Source organism: Anomalospiza imberbis, chromosome 6, assembly GCF_031753505.1.
Source record: "Anomalospiza imberbis isolate Cuckoo-Finch-1a 21T00152 chromosome 6, ASM3175350v1, whole genome shotgun sequence".
NCBI classification, from domain to species: domain Eukaryota; kingdom Metazoa; phylum Chordata; class Aves; order Passeriformes; family Viduidae; genus Anomalospiza; species Anomalospiza imberbis.
Genome location: NC_089686.1, coordinates 35,750,906 through 35,775,234, shown reverse-complemented (window position 1 = coordinate 35,775,234; position 24,329 = coordinate 35,750,906). Strand labels below are relative to the sequence as shown.

General features: G+C 41.7%; 2 protein-coding genes and 1 long non-coding RNA gene across 6 annotated transcripts in view; 2 read left to right on the top strand and 1 right to left on the bottom strand.

Annotated features, from left to right (window-relative positions):
• ZFYVE1 (zinc finger FYVE-type containing 1) overlaps positions 1–16,133 on the top strand; it is a 24,120-nt gene extending 7,987 nt beyond the window's left edge. The window contains exons 3-12 of one of the 2 annotated variants that reach the window (XM_068193332.1): positions 4,435–4,939; positions 6,711–6,925; positions 8,949–9,055; positions 9,862–9,970; positions 10,541–10,638; positions 10,737–10,854; positions 11,195–11,365; positions 12,130–12,310; positions 12,805–12,918; positions 14,025–16,133. In XM_068193332.1, the coding sequence (XP_068049433.1) occupies positions 4,435–4,939; positions 6,711–6,925; positions 8,949–9,055; positions 9,862–9,970; positions 10,541–10,638; positions 10,737–10,854; positions 11,195–11,365; positions 12,130–12,310; positions 12,805–12,918; positions 14,025–14,257 (1,851 nt within the window). In that variant the 3' untranslated portion in view covers positions 14,258–16,133. Of the gene's footprint in view, positions 1–4,434; positions 4,940–6,710; positions 6,926–8,926; positions 9,056–9,861; positions 9,971–10,540; positions 10,639–10,736; positions 10,855–11,194; positions 11,366–12,129; positions 12,311–12,804; positions 12,919–14,024 lie in introns of those variants that run through there. The other variant, XM_068193333.1, reaches the window with a different exon arrangement.
• Positions 15,588–24,329, bottom strand: part of DCAF4 (DDB1 and CUL4 associated factor 4) — a 21,715-nt gene continuing 12,973 nt past the window's right edge. For 2 of the 3 annotated variants that reach the window (XM_068193352.1, XM_068193353.1), the window contains 2 exons: positions 21,758–23,796; positions 15,588–21,351 (listed from right to left, as the gene is read on the bottom strand). In XM_068193352.1, coding sequence (XP_068049453.1) covers positions 23,603–23,796 — 194 coding nt within the window. In that variant the 3' untranslated portion in view covers positions 15,588–21,351; positions 21,758–23,602. Of the gene's footprint in view, positions 23,797–24,329 lie in introns of all 3 variants that reach the window. The other variant, XM_068193351.1, reaches the window with a different exon arrangement.
• LOC137475734 (uncharacterized) overlaps positions 18,837–24,329 on the top strand; it is a 6,514-nt gene continuing 1,021 nt past the window's right edge. The window contains exon 1 of the long non-coding RNA XR_011000051.1: positions 18,837–18,974. This is a non-coding gene — a long non-coding RNA (uncharacterized lncRNA). The remainder of the gene's footprint in view (positions 18,975–24,329) is intronic.

Genomic DNA, 24,329 nt, shown 5'->3' with positions numbered 1-24,329 from the left:
CTGTCTTTTCCATTGCCTTCACTTTCTCTTTTCTGCAGTGATCACTGGGAGGCAGATGTCACTGCGGTACACACTTCTGGCTTTTTTACCTGGGTTGTTAATGCTTTGCTGTAGGATCACATAAAGGAAGAAGATTGAGTCCTTTGGCCTCCCTGTTCAAACACCCTGAAATTGGGAAAATAATTAGAATAACTGTTTTCTAGGAAGAATCCAGCTGTTACACAAGTAAGTTTGTAAATGCCCCTCTTAACAAGGACAGTGGTATAAGTAGTGTCCACACAGGTAATTGAGTTACTCTTAGGAGTGTTTAGGAAGACAGCATGAACTTGCTGGTTGACTTGATGTCTTCTGGACAAGTCTCTTCACGTGGATGTGGTCTCTGCTGCTAGAGCTGTGACTTTTGAGTGGTAATTGGTAGCTCTGTGGCCAAATTAACATCTACAGGAGCTTGAAAGGTATTTAAGATACAAAACCATGACTTCTGCATTGTTTATTGTTCTCTTTTAGGGTTAGATTATGCTATTATGTTACTGTTATTTTTGCAGCAGTTGCATTCACCTCAAAGTCTTTATTAGTTTTCAGTCCTTGAAAAAGTACTTTTTCAGCAAGCAGGCAGTTTAGTGGACTTCGTAGTCTTTTTTCTGCTTTCAGAAGTTTGATATAACTTAGCTGTCGTCTACAAGGTTAACTTACCTGGTAATAGCAATATTTCAGTCAATATTGCCTCTTGGGTTAGGGAGGAGCCCAGTCAAATTGGGTTACTCCAGTCCCCCTTTTTTTTTCCACCACTGTCTTAAAACGTTTGAAATAGGATCTCTTTGGGTAGGGTTGTTAAGCAGGATTTAACTCTTCTGTCTTTGTCTCTCTGAGTTCTGTAATAATAGACATGGGCCTCAGTTATGGGCAGCCTCTACCCTTCATTGCAGGGATCTCTAAGTCCTGTTGAAATTCATGCTGTTAAACTCCATACAAACCCATGAAAATATTGAACCTGAATTCCTGTGCCAGCACTGTGAAAAGGAACAGGATCATTTTGATCTGAAAAATACATTCAGTTCAGGGAAAGGATTGTCCACGGGTATGTACTGTGGCTGATAACAGTTCTCAACAGAACCCATAGGTGGTACTGCAGTGAAGACAAATAAACAGGAAAAAACCCTTCAGGTTAGGAAACACCTCTAATACAAATGCTTCCATCTGCTTGAGCCAGACCTGCACCCACATGGGGAATAAAATCAAAGTGTGAGAATCTAACCTTAGATCCCTGTAACATGTCTGTCCCCTGCTTTATTTTGTCCTCCCTGCATCTGGTGTCAGGTCCTTCAGTTTGGGCTTGAGGCTCTGTAGGACTCCAGACCTGAAAATACTGATGTCCACTGTCAGCTTGGCTGAAGGCTAGGAGATCACTGAGGACAGTCATGATTAATGTATTTAAGTGTTTGCTGGATCAGTGATTAATAAGTGATAAGTGATTAATAACTTACTCTTGAATACCAGATTGGAACTACTGGTATGATATACAAGATTCTATAAACTAATCTGTTGACACAGCCCTTCACAGAAACTTTCTCAGGCTACTGTAAAACATTTACTTAGTAAAAAGTAACTCTTTGACCAGTAGAATTAATGAAGTCTTATTTCTGGTATGTCTTCTTCCCATTATCCAGTGTTGTCCACATTTTCTGTCTTTTGAGTAAGAAGCAGTATGTGTGCTGTCATGGACCAGCCAGCATGCTTACTGGCTAGCAGGTATGGGCATGACTGCTCAGCTTACTACTGTGTCTTAGAGGTGGCAGGGGGTGGACGTGAGACATGCTCTTTCCTCAGTAATGTTATTGGAGTCTTTCTTTTCTACTCTGTTGTCCATTTTCATCAAACTTTTAGGAAATTTGTTTTTTCAGCTTTGATTCTTCTTGAGCACCTGCTTATGATCAAAATCTCTAATTTTGAAGCAGTGTTTTCAAGAACTGGTCTGTGTTGAGCTGGGCAGATCTGATAGGTCTGTTCTGTTTCCAGGTTTAGTAATTGATATGATACTCTGTCCTTAAGATCAATTACCTAATATTGGCTCCGTTTTGTTTTAGAAGTTCGGGACTGCTTAAAAGGTTTGCAGATCTTCTTTTAGCTTGCTTTGCCATTTCTCCTTCTGATTTTAGGTGTTTAAATTCTTGTAAGCATTATCTTTTTAAAATATTTTCTGAACTGTGAGCAGCATTACTTGTATTGCCAGTGTTAAGTAATGTTTTAAGGTGAATTCTTTTTTTTTTTCCACTTGATTGATTGCTTGTACTGATTTGTCTCAGATGTGTGTAATTTTATGCTGGTATACATTTGGATGTGCTGTTATAAATCTTGTAGCTTACATTTCCTTTCATTGAGAAAGGTGTTAAATTTATATCATTCTTCTTGACTTAGTGGTTGTGTGTCAGAAGATACTGTCGTGTGCTGGTTCTCTAATCATAGACTCACTTAAGTTGGAAAAGAGCTTTGAGATCATCAAGTGCAACCATTAACTCAGCACTGCCAAGTTAACCACTAAACTGTCCCTCAGCACCACATCTACACATCTTGTCACCTTTTTGGTGAGAAGTTTGGAAGGTGGGAGTTAAAACCAAAACTTTTTTGAAGAAGACATTATCATATTCCTTTTTGCTTATGTACACATAACATATTTATATTGTCTAATATGTGAATGTTTTTAGGAGCTATTCCATGAACCAAGAACTTCCTTTCTTCCACAGAGACATCTTAAGAGACACTAAGGAAAACTGCATCTATCATCTAAGCTACCTTCCTGATGATAAGCTAATAATCACAGCTACCACGGAAGCCAACCCTTTCTTGTGCACCTGTAATCTCAGTGAATCTTGATGTTCCCCCACAGACACCAGGAAAGATTCTCTTGAGAGCATTTTGATGTCTCTTGTTTCCTGTTTTCTTCTACACTGTGAGGCTGCCTTGAATAGTTTGAGTCTGTGAGAAGCTACTGCAAACCCACAGGTTTTCTTTGTGAACACTGCTCCCAACCATAATCTGGCACACTGGCTATTTTTTGGTTTTTTATGCTGGCTAATTTTTATTTTCCTTCAAAGTCTAGGCACTGATGCTAGTTTTGTTGAAAGCAAATGGGGCTGGCTAAGCCTTAAACTAATTTGCTGATTTACGAGTAAGCTTGTTCAAAGAAACCATTTATTATTTCATTGCCTCTCTGGTTCATAGATTGTGAGATCTTCCAACTGTACTCGCAGGATGGAAATAGCTAAGAGCTTCCAGAAGTTAAGTGGCAGGTGAGAGGGGATGGAAGCCCTGCTCTTTTCAGTTGATGGGGAGTTCTTGAAGAGGGAATTGAGATGAAGAAAGTGAATTTAATCTTTCTCAAAAAGTGTTTTTGTCATATTCTTCCCTGTCATATAATATATGGATAAAACCTGTTGGAAGACAAAACAGTAAAGGCTAAACAAATGAATGAAGCATGAAACCTGTGAAAGCCAAGGATCTATTCTGCAACAAGATCAGGGAGGCTCTTTGTACAGAGCCCTAGCCCATTTCACTGCTTGTTTATCTGCTCCTGTTGTTCCAGTATCTGAACAGAAAATGCCCTGTTCTTTAGCCTAGACAACACAATGCTTGACACTTAAACTATGTAAAGCCAAAGAGAAGTCACCTGCACTTCTTTTTTGGTTTTGTATATGTGTGTTCTTTTGTTTTATTTTTTAATGAATGTACATTACAGTAAATTATGAAAGGGATCATTGAGGTAGTTGTGGCATTTCTGTGAGAGCCAGTTTGACCTGCTTCGAGCACTGGACTCCAGTGCACAGCTTTGCTGCTTCTTCTCTGCTCTCACTTTCCAGCTGAAGGATTGATCAGCTGGAGAGTAGTGGGAATAGGACAGTCTGTGTCTGAGAGCCCCTGGCTGTGGATAGATGCAGTACAAGTGCATGGCAGATATTTTTGTACCTAAACAGGTGCTCAACCTCTGTGGATGAGGCAAGTTAAAGTAGTAAAAGCAATCCCCTCTTTCACGCCTGAACTTGCAGGCTTGCCAGGAGACGAGTGCTACTGAGAAAGTCTGCCATGCTCCAGGCAGCTGTTCTGACAGACTTGGAAGTAGTGTTGCTCCCTTGTCTGAAAGGGCTGTCTCAGAGAATGGGGTGAGCTACTAGAGAGTTGACTACATACATAATCACAGTGAGACATGACTTCCAAAACAGCTACATGATGGAACAACATAAATCCCATCAATGTGTACATTTTACAAAACTGCATTCTAGCATTTTGCTTTGTACTACTTGGTGCTTCAGAAACTTATGATGAAATCTGAAGAGGACCTAATCACTCTTTTTAATCTTATGAATCCTGACACCAGCTGTGTTTTCAGTGCTGTCTACTCCAATTGCATAGTTACAATATTTTCTCTTTTTGTTTTGGAAGGTAAGGAATGAGGAAGACTTTATTAAGAAACTGGACTGCAGTCCTGACCAGCACCTAAAGGTAGTGTCCATCTTTGGGAACACAGGGGATGGCAAGTCTCACACCCTTAATCACACTTTCTTCTATGGCCGGGAAGTCTTCAAGACGTCTCCTGCCCAGGAGTCTTGCACAGTTGGAGTCTGGGCAGCCTATGACCCTGTCCGCAAAGTGGTGGTCATTGATACTGAGGGCCTCCTGGGGGCCACTGTGAACCTGAGCCAGAGAACACGGCTGCTGCTGAAGGTCCTGGCCATCTCTGACCTTGTCATCTACCGTACTCGTGCTGACAGGCTCCACAATGACCTCTTCAAATTCCTTGGTGATGCCTCGGAGGCTTATTTAAAACACTTCACCAAGGAACTAAAAGCAACCACAGCCCGCTGTGGCCTAGATGTTCCTCTGTCAACTTTGGGTCCAGGTGTCATCATCTTTCACGAGACTGTGTACACCAAGCTACTGGGCTCTGGTGAGTAGGCAATTCCAATTACAACGTGCTAAACGCTGTCTGTAAACTATCAGGTTGCCTTGCGTATTCAGCACTCTTTACTACAATGTAAAAATGTGATTTGGGTTTTGCACTCACTGGTTTCAGTCTGGGAACATTCCGTCTTCCAAATCAGCTAGAACAATCCTCTTAGCCTGCTGAACATCAGCACTGAATAGTAATGAGTTCTGCCAGCCACAGGAGGGGTCATCATACAAATTCATGAGTATGGGTGATACATCAGTGAAAACTGATGTGGTGAGTTGGCCCTGGCTGGATGCCAGGCACCCACCAAAGCTGCTCTATCACTCCCCTCCACAAGTGGACAGGAGAGAGAAAATATAATGAAAAGTTCATCAGCTGAGATAAGGTCTGGGAGATATAACTCATCAAATACCATCATGGGGAAAGCTGACTTGACTTGGGAATATTAATTGAATTTATTACTGACCAAATCAGAGCAGGGTAATGAGAAGTAAAATAAATCTTAAAACCAGCTTTCCCTCCTTTCCCAGCTCTACCTCCTCCCCTGCCATCCATGCAGGAAGACAGGGAATGGAGTTATGGCCAGTTCATCACACATTGCTCCTGCTGCTGCTCAGGGAGAGGAGTCCTTCCCCTGCTCCAGTGTGGGATCCCATGGCAGACAGTTCTCCATGAACTTCTTGGACATGAGTTTATCCCACAGGCAATAGCAGCTGAGGCTCAGTCCCACTGTTTGTGAACATCTAGGAGCTGTCTCTTGTGTAATAAATACCTCAGCAGTCCTGGCTGACCCACATTCTCATTTTGGCTTTTCTAAACAGTGAGGTTTTAAACTAGTAGAAGAACTTGACATTCTTTCTGGTTATGATTGGAGTAACTTCTTAGTAACTTTTAACTTACCTATAAGGCAGATCCTTTCCTTATATACCAATTTGCTGATTAGCAATTCAGCCTTTCATGAAGTTGTTGACATTTGCTATTTCATCAGTTCAGCCTTTAGTGACCCATGAGGACACTTTGCACCTGTATGCAAAGTCAAGGTCACAAAAAAAAAAAAAAATTATGGTCACTTCTGATCACAGTAGGAATAGGAAAGAAACCTCTTAGCATATATGGATATGCAGAAAGCTGTAACCATCAATCTCAACGGATAATTGAAGTAAGTGTGTTTATGTAGTTTTAGGACAGGGAAGATGGGGCCTGCCTTATTCTGAAATGTACACCAGGTACTTGGAAGCAGGCAGGAGAATGTGGTTGGCTCTGTGGAGTCTGACCTGATGTGGCCAGTTCTGAAGTGCTTTGCCATGTACAAATTGTTGATAAAGGCTTGGTCTTCCTTGCTACAGGGTTGGCATGGAGATCAGGCAGCCCATGTAAGGTTCATGTCCTCCACTTATCAGGTGCTAGGAATAGCTATACCAAGTTATGGTCTGGTGAACAGAACTAAAAAATGTGCTGACATTGTGTTTCCTTGTATTGTGTCCTAACTTGCTCTGTAATCTGGATATCTGTGTTTCAAAACCTAGATGTGTCTGGCTTTACCTGAGAAACTTGGTCTTAGAAAAGACAGCTTTAAATCTGTGTATCACAAAACAGAGACTGCTTTTGGAAAATTTTCCTTGTTTTAAAATATAATGATAACTGCATTCCAGATGTATTAGAAGATTTAATTAAGAAAACTAGGTCTATATTGCATATGAAAATACTATGCAATTAAAGTATTGTTTTAAACAGTTCCAAATGAACTTGCTGATACTCTCACATATAGATCATCCTTCTGAGGTTCCTGAGAAGCTTATTCAGGATCGGTTTCGGAAGCTAAGCTGTTTTCCTGAGGCTTTCAGCTCAATTCACTACAAGGGAACAAGGACATACAATCCTCCAACAGATTTCTCTGGGCTTAGGCGAGCTGTGGAGCAGCAGCTGGAGAACAACACTACTCGGTCACCCAGACAGCCCGGGGTTATCTACAAAGCACTAAAAGTAAGTGAAGAAGAGTTTGTCACAGTGTTTATTTGTACCACTGTTGCTATTAACTCATCTGTGGTTCATAAAGGCAGAGCACCTGAAACAGTGATGCAGACTTGCATGCAAGTCTTCCATGAGAATGATAATTTTGTCTAACAGCCAGGGAGGCTGAGTAGTTTTTTTTTACTTCAAAACAAACACTTCAGTAAAGACCATGGGAGAAAAATTAAAGAGCCAAACTGAGCAAGATCATAAATCGGAGCTGGGAAGAAAAAAATAACTGATGCTGTGAGTGACAAGCACCTAATGACAGTGATTGACAAAGAGAGACCTTAGAAGGTTTTTTTTTTTCATAAAATTCCTAAAGTTGGCCTCAGCATAAAAGGAGGAAATGCATGAGACTTGGAGAGAGTTAATAGTTGGCAAAACCTAGCACTAACTAGTATAACCCAAGGGCTAAGAGGCAAAAAGAAGGAGGAAGAAGTGCTGGTAGCTAGGGAACAGGATGGGATCAAGCCAAATTATGTATTACTTTAGAGCAAGTGATTTTCTTAGATGCTTCCCTTTGCTAAGATGTCACAGCGATTTTTGGGTCTTTAAATTTGCAGTCTTTCCTACAAGTTTCCACATACCACTGCCTGATTAACATTGTATTTTCTTTGGCCTGAAGAGCATAGCTGTCATTGGGGAGGGGCAGGCAGAACTGGGGCATATCTGCAGAAGGAGGTAGTGTTAGCAGTCTTTTCAGGTGTTAGTCACAGCTGTTGGAACAGATAATTCTGGCTGCTCTGCGTTAGTGGTAGCTGAAGCACAGAGGGAAGTGTCAGGGTGGCATGTACTCAGCTCTTTGCATTTGGGAGCAGACAGCAAGGGGAAAAACAGTTGGAATCATTAATTTTAGTTTAACTTCTAGGGCGTTATTGCAATAATCAAGTAGCCTGGTTTCACATATAGCTGCTGGTGTACTTAAATTAATGACCAGTAAAGTGTTCAAATCGCTACTGACGACAAATTAACTTCTTTTGCTTCACTTGCTGAGGACACAAGACTTGCTGGAGATTTCTGTCCACTTCTCTAACTTTTGAGTTCATTCAAAAGTATCAGTATCAGTCACGCTTAAAAGAGAATGTAAAGCAAATTTCCTTGGAATTGTGTGAAATAAAATGTTTAAATAAAGAACTTACCTGAGGGAAGCTGTGGTGAGAGAGGTACACACAAGTCTACGTGTAAATGCAGTCAACCCTTGTTAGACAGCAAAGATGCACCCACTCCACCTACCCCAGCCCTGTGAGGGGAGGGGGAGGAAGAGAAAGGCAGGCAGCCACTATATAAACCTCAGCTGTAGGAAGAGTTTCAGCTAGATCTCATGCCTTCAGAGATCTCCATCAAGAAAAACTGTAACCATTTGCTTTGTTCCAGTGCTTTTTTTTTCCTAAACATAACAGCTAAAAGAACTGAAAAGGTAAGTGTGCCAAGACTAAGGACTGATTTAATCTGAGAATGGATGTTCCTAGGAAAGGGTACAAATCTCTTTGTCTCAGTTTTGCCATTTCACCAGAGAAGAGCAGTTGTTCAAGTGGCCAGAGGAAAGCTCAGGGCAGCACTTTCTGAGCCAAGAGGCAAAAAAAGTGTTCTCATGAACTATGAGAAATGATCCTATGAGTTTCTTTTCAGAGGTTTCCCGAATGCAATGCCCATTTAGCAAGAACCCTGCTATTTTGAGCATGGATTTGATACACAGATGTGGATGCTATTTTCTACCACCCATTTCTACTACAAAATTCAAACTAGGGACAGGAGGAGAGGAGAGTAGAGAAAAAGAGTATCTTACAAGTATTCAAGTCACTTCCATACAAGTGCAAGATTGCCTTCTTGGTTCGTTTGCAATCCCTGTTTTGTTTTCCAGGCTAGTAAGACAAATTTGTTAGCAGTGTACTCTCTTTGCCTCCCCCTCCAGTAGAGGAATCCATGCTTTTTTTTTGCAAAATGTCTTCATTGCCCTTAATCCCTTTCCAGTTCATTCTTTTTTGTTTGACAGGCTCTAAGTGACCGCTTCAGTGGGGAGATCCCTGATGACCAGATGGCTCACAGCTCTTTCTTTCCAGATGAATATTTCACATGCTCCTCTGTGTGCCTCAGCTGTGGGTAAGTAGATGAGAAATGCTTCTCCATCCTCCTAGAGGATAGTGCTGCCCCCACCTGCAGCCACAGAATATAAAGTTTCTGTGACATCTTGACACCTGACATCATCTATCCTCAGCTAATACTTCCAGGCAAAATCAGCTTGAAATTCAACTTTTATGTGAACTGGACAGCCACTATTGCTACATCCCAGCTGGATGCATGGTTTTTGCCTACTGTGTTTTTGTGCATGACTACAAACCTGTGCTGCCCATATCTTTTCCTAAATGCAAGCAGGGCAGGAAGAAAGGAGTGTCTAAATAAATCCCCTGAAATTTCTTATGATGTTTTTTTTCCTGTTTTTATTGCCTAAACAGTATGAACAATCCTAAAGCATACATCATGGAGTGGGGCTGCATTCAGTGACAGGTCTAAGTGGTGCTCCATATTTGATTAGATCTTGGTTTGTAGCTCTCTGGAAAGAGCCCCAAGATTGAGCCTAAAGGGCAGTAGATGGCAGTCAGTGCTCTGAGTCTGGGAGCTGTATAGCAACACGATATTGTGGCAGGTTATGCTTCTTTTCTGATGCTGAGCATTTTCTGCAGTGAATTGTTGTGTGGTGCTGCTTTGTATGGGAAACAGTTGCTACACCTCCTTTTGAAGAGCCTGCCTTTCAATAATAAATTATGTAATTGCTGTATGTATAGTTGTGAAGATGGTTTGAGGGCACAACATCTATAAAAATGTAAGATAGCAGTAAAAATGAAATCTTGGTGACATCTGTCCTGTGTCTAAGAGCAACAACTCATGGGTTGCTCTTGCATACTCAGGTGTGGCTGTAAGAGGAGCATGAACCATGCAAAGGAAGGAGTCCCTCATGAATCCAAAAGTCGATGCAGATATTCTCACCAGTATGATAACAGAGTCTACACTTGCAAGGTGAGATACAAGGACAAGGTCTGAAGAATGAAAAAGGAAAGGATGACCAAGTAAATGAGGAATATCACAGGCATGTGCCTGCATGTGCCTGTTTTCTTCCTTTTTTTTTTATTTTTAATGTCAGAGGTGCTCATAGCGTTGACAAGAAAAATTGATGCTTATTTGACTTGTATGTTTGCTTGGACAGTTCATCTCCTCTGTGTGCTGTGTGTCATTTTCTAGCTAAATTTTGAAGTTGGCTGCTCTTAACCTGGGTGATGTTGACCTTTTATATATTTGACATAGTTACGCTTATTTGCTTATGCTCAGTGCTTGGTATTAGCCAATTTTTCTGAAGGATCTGTGCAGGAGACAGGAAAATTTTTGGCTACCATCATGGTTTTTATTGATATAGAAATACTTCCCTGATGTGATTATTGATAGTGGGTTTGGTTTTGCTTTGTTTTTAAATGAGTTCTGATGAGTGCTCCTTTGCTGTGGATCTCTGTACGCTAATTATGTGCTTTACAGCAGCCAGGTGTAGATTTGGATTCGCAATAATGTAGTTTTAATTGAGCCTTTATGTTGTAGGCCTGTTATGAACGAGGGATGGAGGTCAGCGTGGTGCCAAAAACCTCTGCTTCCACGGATTCCCCTTGGCTGGGCCTTGCCAAGTATGCCTGGTCAGGGTGAGTACTGCAGCTGGGATCTCTCTGCTCTCTGTGGTCTCTGTGCTGCCTGGTGCATGGGACTTGCCAGAGAGGTGACCTGTCCTCCTCCTGTGCAGGTACGTGATCGAGTGCCCCAACTGTGGGGTGGTGTATCGCAGCCGGCAGTACTGGTTTGGCAACCAAGACCCTGTGAACACTGTAGTGAGGACAGAAATTGAGCATGTCTGGCCAGGGGTAAGTCTGGTTGCTGGATAGTCTTTGTGTATGTATGCAGCCATGCACATGCTAATTTGGTTCTTCTGGATATTGATGGAGAAAATAGATTGCCTTTCATTAAGCTGATCCCTGCTGTTCAAAAGAGACTTTGCAAGGGCTTTCAGGCATCTTTTGACTATCTTGAAATGGCTAAGTTGCCAGCCTACTTCTGTCTTTCAAAGCAGGGCTGGTAAATCTTTTACTCCTGCTTGCCCTCCAGTTTATCAGGAGTAATGGGTTGCAGAGCCATCTGAATCTAAAAAAAAAAAAAAAAAGTTTCCCTGTTTTTATTGTCAAATTAATATCTGTTTCATTCCAGACTGATGGATTTCTGAAAGACAACAACAATGCAGCCCAGCGTTTGTTGGATGGCATGAATTTCATGGCTCAATCAGTATCTGAACTTAGCCTGGGACCCACAAAAGCTGTGACCTCCTGGTTGACAGATCAGATTGCCCCAGCTTACTGGAGACCCAACTCTCAGATTCTGGTAAATAGCAGCTGCTGGAGAGAAAGGCTTTGCGTAGCTAAAACCTCTTTTCCTTACTCTTTAAGTAAAAGTACTTTGCAGATTCTAAATGCTTCTTTGTTTTACTGCAGCAATCCCTACTCCTACAATTTTGAGAAATCTGAAGTGCTCTCTCCTCTTCCCATTCTTGACTTAGCCAGAGAAATTATGAGCAGAGACTTGGCCCAGCCCTGATAAAGAGACTTGCTTGCTCTTTGTGAGCTACTATCCTCGCAATATTACAGAAAATCTTGGCTTGCATGAACTTGTTTTTCAAAGCAAATAATCAACACTTCAAATCTGGCCACTGCAGTTGATAGTACTATTTTTATAGATTAAATTCTGGTTTCATACCAGATGTAAAAAGCCGACCCAAACAGTTCAACTAGGAAAGCATTCCCTGTGTCTTGCTGGAAACAGATTCTTCTTCGTTGAAAACTGCCTTCTGAATTCTTACCCCACACAAAGGTCAAATATCCATCATTCAGCCCTGCAAGATATGGCTGTGTTTATTTTTGATTGTGAATGAAGGGATCATAGCAATATATTGGCTTAACCAATATACACCTACTGTTCTAAATCACTTTCCTGGGATAAAGTTAGGGGGCTGATAGCACCCAAGTCTTGTGTGTAACTGTATTTTTCATAATTTCAGTCTGAAACTTGTCATCCTGGGCTTCTGCTCTCTATTTTTCACTTCAGGATGATCAAATTAACAGTTCTTCCTTCTGTGTTGTTCTGATTAGAGTTGTAAGAAGTGCAACACACCTTTCAAAGATAACGACACAAAGCATCACTGCCGGGCCTGTGGAGAGGGCTTCTGTGATGGCTGTTCTTCCAAGACCCGTCCAGTGCCTGAGCGAGGCTGGGGACCAGCACCAGTGCGTGTGTGTGACAACTGCTATGACAACAGGGGCATCCAGTTAGGTAATCTTGAGTTGATTGTGACAGAACTATCCCTGGGCACTAGCCTGAAGTCTTTGTCGCTAATTTCTGGATCACAACCATTTTCTGTGGATGTAGACGGAGTTGTTCATACTGGCTTTCCAAACAGCGTTTGGTAAGGAAGCTGAAGAGCTCAGTATGTTTTGGAAGAAAGATGACCCTACCAGACACCTGAACTGCTGACAAAATTATTTTCTAATTGTATCTTTACTTTTGTTTTCCTAGCAATTGCTAATGGTCTGGTGCTAGCATTAGAGCGGGGGTGCTTATGTTACAGCAGACTGTATTATTTTGTCCATTATTGCTAAAATGAACACTCTGCAATCCAAGATTGTGGATGGGGAACATAAAGGCTGAGGAAAGATTCCAATCTGCCTTTTGGGTTTGCTGCTGGTTTTGTTAATGTAAATTAACTGAAACTTGGCTGAAGGGGTGGTGGACTTAGGTGTTGAGCCCTTCACTCTTGTGTTATGCAGATGTGGCTGAACTGCCTTCAGATGAGGAAGGGGGGACACTTATTGCCAGGAAGGTGGGGGAAGCTGTGCAAAACACGCTTGGAGCGGTAGTGACAGCCATGGACATTCCCTTAGGTGAGTTCTGTTCTGTTCTGATGAGGTTTTTTTTTGTTGTTTTTTTTTTTTTTTTTTTTTTTGTTTTTTTTTGTCTAAAGGCGTTTTTGTTTTTAAAGAACAAAACTTGTTACTAAACTTCCAAGAGTTTGTGTGACAGGCTGGCACCTCTGTTGGTTGAGAGTTCTACAGCCCTCTGGACCTCTTCTGCTTGATGTTTCCTCTTGGTTTTCAGCATGTTATTTCTGCAGATCACACTTTCTCTTTTCACCCTATTATGCAAAACTGTGCACCAAGCTGTGAGTAACTCATGCTCCCCTGACAGATTCACTGCAGTGACCTGCCATTTGAAGTTCCCTAAAGATTGGCCCATTAGGAAGCATTTTATCAGGTTTGGTTTTCTTTCAAAGATGCTGAGTGCCTTTTAGGTGTGTTCATGGATACTGCTGGTACTTCTTGGTACTTCTGAGGGGAGGGCTGAGAATTTGAAGCTGTCCAGGATGGTAATGATGAGGAAGTAATTAGTAGTCTGATATTTCATGGTGAGTTTAGTGCAGGGAACCTCTGCTGCTCTTTCATGTGCTGGGTGGCAGTTTAGGTATGTCAGCAACATTTCACATTTGAGTCTTCTGCTGTTGCATCTGACTTCCTACTCATTGCACAGATCATTGTTCAGCTGCTTTGCCTACAGCATGTCTGGCCTTCACCTTTGTGGGTATTTGCTCTCTGACTAAAGGGCAGAATAAATCCCTTTCTCAGTTCAGACAGTAAATGCATTTCTGAATATTTGATTTGGTGACTGTGGTTTTTTTGGCCACAGCTGAAACTGAAGGTAGGGAAAAGCAAGTGTCTTAACCTCTGGAAGAGTCTGAGTAAGGCAAGATGCCACTATTAAGAGACACAGTTTACTCTTTGAAGAGAGGCAGAATGTGGGAGAATTGTAGAATGCCCTAAATGGCTACTCATTGCACTGAAGGATTCTGTCAGTAGGTCACATCCCCCTTAATGGCAGCAGTATGACTTGCAGTGTGTGAGTGCCTCCACTGGAGTACATTCTTGATATGCTCATGTTCATGGATTATTTTGTTCTCCCTCTTTCTCATCCCCCCACCTCACTTCCTCCCTAGGTCTGGTAAAAGATGCTGCCCGACCTGCATACTGGGTACCAGATCATGAAATCCTGCACTGCCACAATTGCCGGAAGGAATTCAGTATCAAACTCTCCAAACACCACTGTCGGGCCTGTGGCCAGGGATTCTGTGATGAGTGCTCACATGACCGCAGAGCGGTTCCCTCTCGCGGATGGGATCACCCAGTCCGAGTTTGCTTTAACTGCAATAAAAAGCCTGGTGACCTTTAACCCCGGGCTGCTCTCCAGATCTTTGCAATTCCTTATGTTCTCAGGGTTACAAATGAAGATATCTGGTCTCCCTTTCACCTTCTAATCTGTTGCAGCCAGAGTGCATGTTTCCAGTTTCTGGCCTCCTCTCATGTTATATCCATCTTGGAATGCTGGGAATGAGCTTACATTCAGCCTCTAGGTTTTAATTTCAAATGAACTGGGAAAGGGAGGGAGCTCCCTTGTAAATGAGCAACCCAAAACCCAGTGTATTTTATTCCAATTAAAAAAAATATATATATATCAACTATGTATAATTTAGTATATTAAGAGTATGGTTGAAAATGAAGCTTTGAGTATTCCTAGTTCAAATGATGGATGGTGGTGCTCCTTACTGTATTGGATCAGAATTATGGCCTTCTAATTCTTCTTTTGGAATGTCTTGCTGATCGTGATGTCCTGTGAGGAAGGTTTGGACTCTGTGCTGCCAGGAATCTCCAGTGTTGATATATGAATTACACCTGGTAGTTCAACCAACTCTGCATCTAGAGGTGCTGCCCTTCTGGCCATGGAAGATTAAACCCAGATTTATTAACAAGTTTGTTTGAACTATGATATGAGCAATGGTCTTGCAGTGCAAGAGGTATTAAGTTAACACAGACTCCCTGGCAAAGACTGGTAGAACTCTGAAAGGTAAAGCAAATCCTATGGCAGGAGGCAAAGGATTCTGATCTTGCCATTTCAGCTTCAATACCAGATCAAAAGGTAGCAGGGTTTTTCTCTCCCTGACAATGTTTTCATGTACTCAGGTTTTCTTCAAGTTTCTCTGCAAGATCATTGCAGTTAAAAGTTTTGTCAGAGCAGAAGAAGAGAACAAGTTTTGTAGGCAATTCTGAGATACAAAGTTTGAGTTGTTTGGGTTGTGATGACTTTCCTTTTCCCCCACTTTTTAAGAGATCCTATAGTCTCTGAAGCCTCTGTGTTCTCAGATATGGTTGCATAGAGACTGCACAGATTTTACTTTCTTCTAATATGAACTTACAAATCAGCCTGGCAAATGCGAACCTTTCTTCTTTGCTCCTAGCAACTGGCGCTCGCTGGACTTCATCCTTTTATGAAAGGACTGCAATGAATTCACAGATTTTATTATGAAAAGCACCACTTAACCTAACTTATACTGTCATGTACTATGGATTTGTAGTTCCACCTATAAGGAGACCATTGTGGATTAAACTGCCTAAAATTCTCCCTTCTTGGCTTACATAGACAAAAATTCTTTCACCACATGGGAGTTGCCTCCTCTTGGAGTGGCTGGAGTTTAATGCAGTGTCCTGCAACTGTGGTATTTCCCCCCCAGCTTATTAAATATGCTCTTGTGTGATGAGATACCCAACACCCTCTTTTAAGACTGTATTATTAAATTAACTCCTATAAAGAACTTTATCTTCTGAACAAGTGTACTGACTTTCCTTGTAACAAGCGGTTCTCACTTTGTCTCTGAAAGACCATGCTCACAAAGTGTTTGTCCCTTCACAGCTACATCCAGCCTACACAAGGAAGTAGACTTAGAAGATGTTCCAGGACACCTTCGGTACTGGCCAAGTTTACTGCGGACTGTCTTATGTTTTTGTAAGCAAAAGTCTGCCATAAACTGACTGTTGTCCGAATAAGGGCATGAGTAGGTAGAAATCCTCTCTTAAAAGACATTCTGTACATCTAGCATAATTCTGTGCTTCAAAGTATTCTTTATTTTTTTAATGGGTGAGCAATGTGTTCTTGGTTTGTAGGCTGTGCGCTGTGTGCTGTTTATGCATGTAGCTTTACTACCATGTTAATGCACAAAGAGAAAGCAGCCATGACATTCCTTGTATAAAATCTTTGGCATCTGTTTCAACAACTTGTCTGATTTTTTTTTCCTTGTCAAAGCAAGAACTACTACTCAATCAAAAGGAAAATGTTGTCTAAACATTTTTAATATATATGTGGTCTTAGTAACTTAGCAACCTGTCAGTATCAGAGTCCATTCTTCTTGATAGATTATCCTGGACCTGAATCTTCTATGATGTTTCTCTACAAAGCAAAGTTTTATGTGGTGCTTGAACTGCAGCAGGCTTGGTGTAACTCTTTCTGGAGAATGCCGAGAGGTGTATTTGGGATCTTTGTTTTCCAAAATGAAAAAAAAATGATCTAAGGTTTAAGTTCCCTGCTGTTTCCTGTACAGAATAGTGCTTATTTTTTCTGGTACTGTTCGGTGCTGTGAGTACACAGTATAGAATATGGTTATTAAATGGCTTAGCTATTGAAAGGGGATAGATGTTAGCAGAGTCCAATGCTATTCAGTGTTAACACATTAGGATTCAATAAACAAAAGAGCCTTAAGAGATGTCTGTGGACAGAAAGCTCTACAGAAAACATGAAGGAAATGGAAATGCTGGGAAAAAAAATTATCCCTAAAGCATCGTGAGAGCATGTTGTGTTTAGGGTTGGACTGTCAATAGAAACCTGTGAGAGTTCTCTTCCTGAACTATTAGGAGAGATGCTTTGTGTTATGGGTAGCACCTACCAAGAGTGAGTTTTTGGAAAAAGTCAAAAGCCGGTCAAAAGTTCACAGCAACATTGCTGGAGCTGTGCAAGAACACAAACTGTGATTTTCGTAATGGCACCATGAGACAGGTCCGATAGTAATGCAACTCCTGTGTGAAAAAGTCTTCTGTATTGCCAAGGGCAAAGATAGAAGGAAACTGTTTTTCAGGAAATTTGTAGAAGATCATCACTTTTCTGTTACACTGAAGAGAAATTACCATGAAGTTGTAGTCGGTCAACTGAAGTTCACTATAATGTTAATATTTTAGCAGTTAAAATTGCCACACTTACTTGGTAGGATATGTGACATGATAAAAACCTGTTCTGACTTAGACTGAAGTTGACTGATGTAAATCTCTTGCCAGAAAAATTATGTCAGATTGATTATGGAAAGATCGAGCAGCATCTGCGCCTCTTCCAATTAGTAAATGCTATGGAAAACACTGAGTAAAATAACAATCTTATGAACTAGCTAATGTGCAAAGATATGTGAATTCCTTATCCAAAGCATCACAAAACAAGTCTAGACTTGCTGATTGCTCTGTTCTGATGGATTTATTTCCATTATGGGTACATATGGCAATTCAGCATGAAGATTCATCTTCAAATAGATGATGTGGGTTTCCCTGTCATTTTGTGAAGCAGGTATATGTAAGCTTCATATAGATATCAGCACTTTTACTTAGACTCCCTGTCCAAACCCTGTAGGCCATTCTTGGCTTAAATGTGTACCAGGTGCATTTTGCACCTGAGACTTGCAGCCAGGGGACAGATGGTGGAACAGCATGGCTACAACATGTAGCTGTTGTGAGGGCAGGAACAGGCTCTAAGGCAGAGTTACTTGTGCAAGAAAAACTGCTTTGTTCTTCATTCCCTGCCCTCCCCCACTTCCACTCCCTGCCCTGGTTTTCCTGTTCATTCGCTCTCCTGCCCAGTGCCTTGCAGGTGAAGTTGCACAGGCTCAAGTTGGCCAAGGTATCCTGAACATTCCTATCGGTCTTCCTTGGGAATTGGACCTTTGGTTGTGTTCTGGAAGACAAGACAACCCTTGCTAGCTTTTGATGTCAACAAGAGTTTGTTTGTGGAAATAAACACCATCCTTAAGTTAGATCTGCCTTGCATTTGTGCCAGGTGTCTGCTAGGACTGTGCTGAGACATTCACAAATGCCCCTGTTGCTTTGGGAGCCTGGGCTTTAACATTGCAGAACTCTGGATTCCCCACCTGGTTCTACAGACTTTATTGTCCATATTTTTGCTTTCAGCATAACCAGCCCAATTAGGTTTAAATACTAATATAATTCAATTTTGGCAGCCTCTCATCATTTTCGTGTTTCATTTGTCAACTGCCACTGTCAGTCACTGTAATGCCATGTATTGTGGCATTGTCCTTGCATTTAATTATTGCTGATGGCTGTAATATAATTTGGCACCAACAAATATGTCTTTGCCTGCTAGTAATTTGAAAACAGAGAGTGATTTGGACAAATGATAGAACTGTCTGCTTTTTGTCATCCAGGTTTCATCCCCATCCCCTACTTTAGTTGAGCACTCTTTCAGGGCAAAGCAATGTTGACATATATATTCTGTCAGTAACAATACATATATTGTGTCATAAAATATTTTTGTTTGTAGTGCAGGTACAACAACAATGAAATAATGTCAATACCAAAAGAAATAAAAATTTGTTATGAGGGCTTTCAAAATCAACAGTATAATGTGACAAAGACAAAGCTAAAATAGAATGGCAGCTACTTAGTTATTTCAAGCCAAAATTAAAATGCATTCAGCTTTTTAACTTTCTTTTTGTTGGATATAACTCAAGCAAAAAAAAAAATATACCAGTGAGATATAGATATACATATATGTGGAAGTCCTTATGTAGATGTTTTAATTGTGGCATTACAGAAGTTCTAAGAATTCTAATTTCAAGAATGCCAGAGATTTTGAAACATACTGATTTCTAATGTTTTGAAAAGCTAGTTAAATATTTATGTTACTGCTTAAAAAGCAATTTTTGAGCAGCACTGGAGAGAAGCAGGTGAATATGTCTGATGGTGATGTGCAGACAATGGCTTGTCAGGAAGGCATCAAAATGCTTCACAGCTACCATGATACCAACAGATAGGAAAGAAGTTGTTCCAACAAGAAAAGGCAGGTGATCTTGATTATATTTTCAGACGTTACCTGAAAAGGTTTACCAGTTTTGTGCCTTGGCTTCCATTTTTGAAGTATTACACTGCTTTGTAAAGTGCTTTAAACAGTTGGGTCAAGCATCTCTCAGCCCCCAGGCCCTCACCCCAAAACCCCTGTCTAGAAAGTACTGTGGGTTGGCATTGACTGCTGGATTCAGCTCACAGTATATGTAGTACATATAGTGTGTGCAAGCAGCCACTAGTGACTAAAGGTTTGGGGACCAAAGCTGAATTCTCCACTGCTAGATTGTAACTTTTCTGAAAGCAGCTTCTGTAAGGGGATACCTTGAGATTATACACATAGTTAGGTTTGAATTCTCCCTTTCTCATAACAAATGAATTATTTTCTAGTCCTGTTAAAATAGGTCCCTCTTAAACTTAAATATGCAAAAATGCCAGTGTGAATTGGTGTAAATTGACTTTTTGTAACCTCTTAATTTCAGTATTCATCAGGATAATAGATGAGAAATGACCATGCATACATGTATTGCAGTAAATTGGGACCAACAGAAAGATGTGTCCAACACCACCACAGAAAACCCAGAAGGAAATCTCCTCCCTGCTTTAGAAATTTCAAGTTAAAACTGAACTTTTTCTACATGTTATGTCTTTAAATCTTATGTCACCTGAAGGGGTTTATGTGTAAAGAGCTTTATTAATCAGGGTTGAGAGATGACTGATAGCAGCAGGGAACATGGAACAGAGCAAGGGTGAGACTGGCTTCTGAGAGAGTGGTGTTGATGGGAGGCACTGGCAGTTTGGCCAGTGAGGAGAGCCAGGTAGGCTATGCTGTGCCATGCTTCAGGGAACCAGTGGGAGCAAGGAAATGGTGTCTGCTGGATGAGGAATGCTGCAACCTGGCTTGGAGCACAGGGCTGGCCTTTCTGAAGTTTCCCGCTAGTTCAGTCCTTGCTGAGAAGCAGAGACAAAGAAATACAATGTTTTGATACTGTAGCAGATAGGAAGAATGTTGCAGTTCCTTTTAAACTGCCTTAGGGCCCCACTGTTGCTGCGTAATGAAAGAGATGATTTAATATAATTTAGCTGCTGCCTGTAAACTGCTTGCTGTTTGTCACTGAAGCCAAATTGCCTCTCTTCTTGCCCCGCTTGCCATCTCCTTTTTTAGTGCTTTTGCAGGCTTAATTAGAAGTGTTGGCTGCAAAAGCATTAATTGGGTGAATGGGTTTGCAAGGGACGTGTGTGCACTTGGTTCCTGGAAGCAACAGAAAGGAAGCTATTTTCTTTTGTTGTATGAATTTTCCCTCAAAGGAACATAGAGATGAAACTATCTTCAGTTATGTAAGATGCCTTTCAACCACAATTCTTAGTTTGTGTTTCCCACGGTAACTGGACATAATTGTTGCATGGTCCTGTTCTTGCAGAACAGGAATTATGGAGTTAAGAGCACTGAAAGAGTCTAAATTCTAATTTAAATTTTGGAATTAATTCCACTTTAAGGGATTTCATGATCTTTGTAGGTTACTACCTGAAAATGTTTGAACCACATGTTTACTAGCAAGAAGATCAATATAAAGTATGTTGCAACTGAATTGATTATCAGATGTAATATTAGGACTTTGCAGTGGGATGGGGTTAACTACACTTATGTTTTCTGAACAGATGCTTAGTTGCAGTATGCATTATTAATTAAGGCAATGCAAATGCTTTTGGAAGTTTTGCTGTATGCATTTATCATTGTGCATGCAACAGAAAATGTCAAAAATTATCATAACCAATCAAGACAAATTGTGGAGTATTTTCTCAAATTGAAAAGCAAAGCAACTGGGAATTAGGTCCCTTGGTTTTCAAAGGGTAGTAGAGGGATGGGAACAGCTTGCAAGGCTTACCATTTAGGAGAGCAGGAGACCTCTGGTCCCATGAACACTGTCTGGAGAGAAGGGGCAGCACAGAACTTATGCTGTGAGCAGCACCCACTCTGTTTTGTGTAAGGAAGAAGGCTCTGCAGAGGAACACTAAAGCCAGAGGTATGAGGGGAACCATGGTTGTAAGGAATTAACAGCTCAGTCTGCTCATGGGGAAACACAAGTTAGCTGTTAATGGGATAGAAGAAAGATTTGGGGGTTTTGAATGTATACTCAATGAGGGAAGACACTATTTTGACTATTTGCTGGGATTCATCTTGATTACCCTTGCAGCAGCTATTTCTGACAGAATATAGCCACACTGTTAAGTTTTGACACTGCTCCCAAGAGGAGAGTTTTCCTGCTCTATTGTCTTCTGTATAGATTTATGGGTAAATGAAATACAAAGAAAGGTCAGGAGGTCACCACACAACACTAGTGTGTTGGTGAGCAAGATGTGCTCCTGAGAACACAGTCTCTTGGAACAGCAAGCACCTTGCTTAGACCTGAAGGTTGTGAGAGGACAGAAGAAATGAGCGTGGAGCCCTGCAGGTCAGAGATGGTTTTTACTAGGGCCTACCCTTTCTGGTACTTATATTTGAATAATTCCCTCTTATCCAAAGTCACTTGCAAAATGGAAGGAGAGAGGAATGCATTGGAAAAAACAAAAGCCTGCAGGCTCTGCTAAGGTTTTAATGGGGCTTGTGAAGGGAATCTCCCTGCAGAGTGTCTTGCATTGCAGGGCACTTCTGAGGCTTCCTTTCAGAAGCCAGAGACACCCTCATGAAGTTTGTTCAGTGAGCTCAGGCCACTACCAGGGATGCAAAGGGATGAACTGGCTACACCACCAAGTCCTCAATGAACTCTTGTGGAGCTCATGCCACAGCCCTGAGTGCCTTATCCCTGTTAACAGCACTGTGCTTATGCTGCAGCTCACTCCTTTGGGAAAAAAACATTTTGTGGCTGGTGGAACAGTTTTACTAACCCATTTTTTAAACTACAAATACTGTTCAAGAGGAATAAAAAGCAAGAGCTTTCTTGCACATGCACCAGTGTGAGGTTAAACAAAGCTGATGGTCCCTCAGAATGAAGGTGGCAGGGTACAATCCCTCCATAAATAGGTTGCTCTGGCCAAAAGGTGCAAAACAGTAATAATATCTGTTAAGAAAAGAGATAGCTGAAAAACTTTGTAATATGCATAAGAGGGTGCTGGTGGGAGCTTACTTTGAAGTCAGAAAGAGGACTGCTTAGTGTGGGACTTGAAAGCCCCTTCCTGCCTAGGGTGCTCAGCACTGTTGCAGCCCTTTCCAGTGAGGACACAGACCCGGGTTAGAGTACTGTAGTAGGAACTGCCCGAGAGGCCCCACCTGTAGGGAGCAGCAGCACTCATCTCTATGTGCGTGTGCAGCCCGTGCCTGCTGGCAGAAGGCACTCGGAATGCAGAGTCCCAGCCTTGCTCTTTGCCAGGGCCGTCTCACTGAGCCCTCTTAACGTGCTGTGCAGCATGTCATTGTATGCCCACCTGCTGAGCTGGCAGGACCCCAGGGGAAGTAGCATCTCTGATGACACAACTGTACACCTGAGTGCTCTATGCAGATCCCAGGATGGAAAGATTGTTCTGGCACTCCTTTAGTAGGAATTTTGGAAAACTTGAGTGCAGTGTGTCTTTCCTGTAAAGCCCATCCTAGTTCATGGGCCTTTACCCTTTCACAGGTTGCCGATCTGGTCAGTACTTCCTACAGATGCTGAGAGCAGGATGGTCTTGTCCAACCCAGACTGGTTACCAGGCAGGAAGTGAAGAGGCTCCATTGGATGGTAATTGTTCTCAAATACAGATATGGTATCATCCAGTTACTGTGAGCTGGTACTACAGCTTTGCAGCTGAGGGCAGCCCAGTTGTACCTCCGTATGCTCACTTTGCACAGATGATTCCAAATCACAAAGCCCACCCTTCCAGACCACTGACCAAACTACATGTCAGGGTTGTGGACTTGGTTAGGAACGACTGATAAATTAACAAGGGCATTCAGCTTTGCTTCTGGACCAGAAAAGGGCTTTACTCCATGCCTGCTGCTTTCTCCAGGGGATCATGGCAGGGCAGTCACACGCTACCATCATCTGAAAGGCACAAAGTTTAGTATGACCCAGCAAAAAGGACTGACAGCAGGGGTGAGGAAAACAGCTGTTCCTTGAACTGTTTCCAACAGTGGAGCATGGTGGCTTCCAACCAACTGCTTCCAAGGTGGAACAGTGGCAGTTGCAGGAACCCCAACCAAAGCTACTCCAAACAAAGCCCCAGAACACTTACAGAGTTCAGCTTCTCAACATCAGCTGCTTCACTCTGCTGGGCCAACCTGCTTCTTGAGGCAGATGTGACCACAGCTAAAGGTTAGGTGACCAAACTAGAATCAAGTTAGAGCAGCCTTTTGACAGCACATTCAGCTAGCACAACAGAGGCTCTTAAAGTTACCTGCTTGGCAGGGTTAAGCTAGATTTCAGAGAGACTGAATCTTGCCTACAGTTAATCAGTGTTCAGCTTTTATTTACAAGAGGTCTGAGATGTATGTATACAGAAAGATTTGCTGAACTGCTGAAGGAGGTTCACAATTAGATGAGCAAAGCAGATTCAACAGCAGCACATAATGACTCAGCAGCTTGGTGACTGGTGTAAAGATTCTGAAGTCACATATAGATTGACAGCTTTGTAGACCAGGTCTGAGGAGAATATGTCAGTTATAGGAGAAGTGGTAGAGATCCTGTTTGACAGCCATGAGTAAGCCGGGAACTCCTCGGCTACCCCCAAGTCTTGAAGAAAACACCACACTAGGAATGGCATCTTTGGATGATGGGTGGGGAGAAGGGATGGTTCTAAGCAGATGAGTATCTTGGAGACTCCAGATTCGGGTGTAGCAATCCTGACCAACTGGGAGGAAAGCACAATTCAACATTACATAAAAAGGACTTTACATGGTTCTGCAAGATTATCACCACAGAAGTAGAAGGTCTGTGGAGAAAACACCCTGCATATTTTTACACTCACAAGAGACAAAGTGCTTATCCATATTTTACAACACAAAAATTTTACACTGAATACTACAAGAGTGGGAAAAATGTGCATTTCCTATTAGGTAATAAAGGTACAATAAATCAGTATTTAGAGTGCTTTTCCCTTTATCAAGCTCCTAAGCCAAAAAAAGGGAGAAAAATTCAGTCACATTAAAAATTCTTATTATTCCACCACTTACGGACATATCCAAGCAAAGGAGGTCACTGTCTTTACAGTGACTTAATGAAGCCTGGCTGCACTATAAGGGTTATGTTTCATCTACTGCTACTTTTCCTGCCCCCACCCAAAATATAATAATACAAAAATCTGTATAACTGGAGTATCTGTGTAACTGGAGTATTCAAAATGAATCAGAGTGGTATAGACAGTTTACAAGGAGTCAGGCCCAC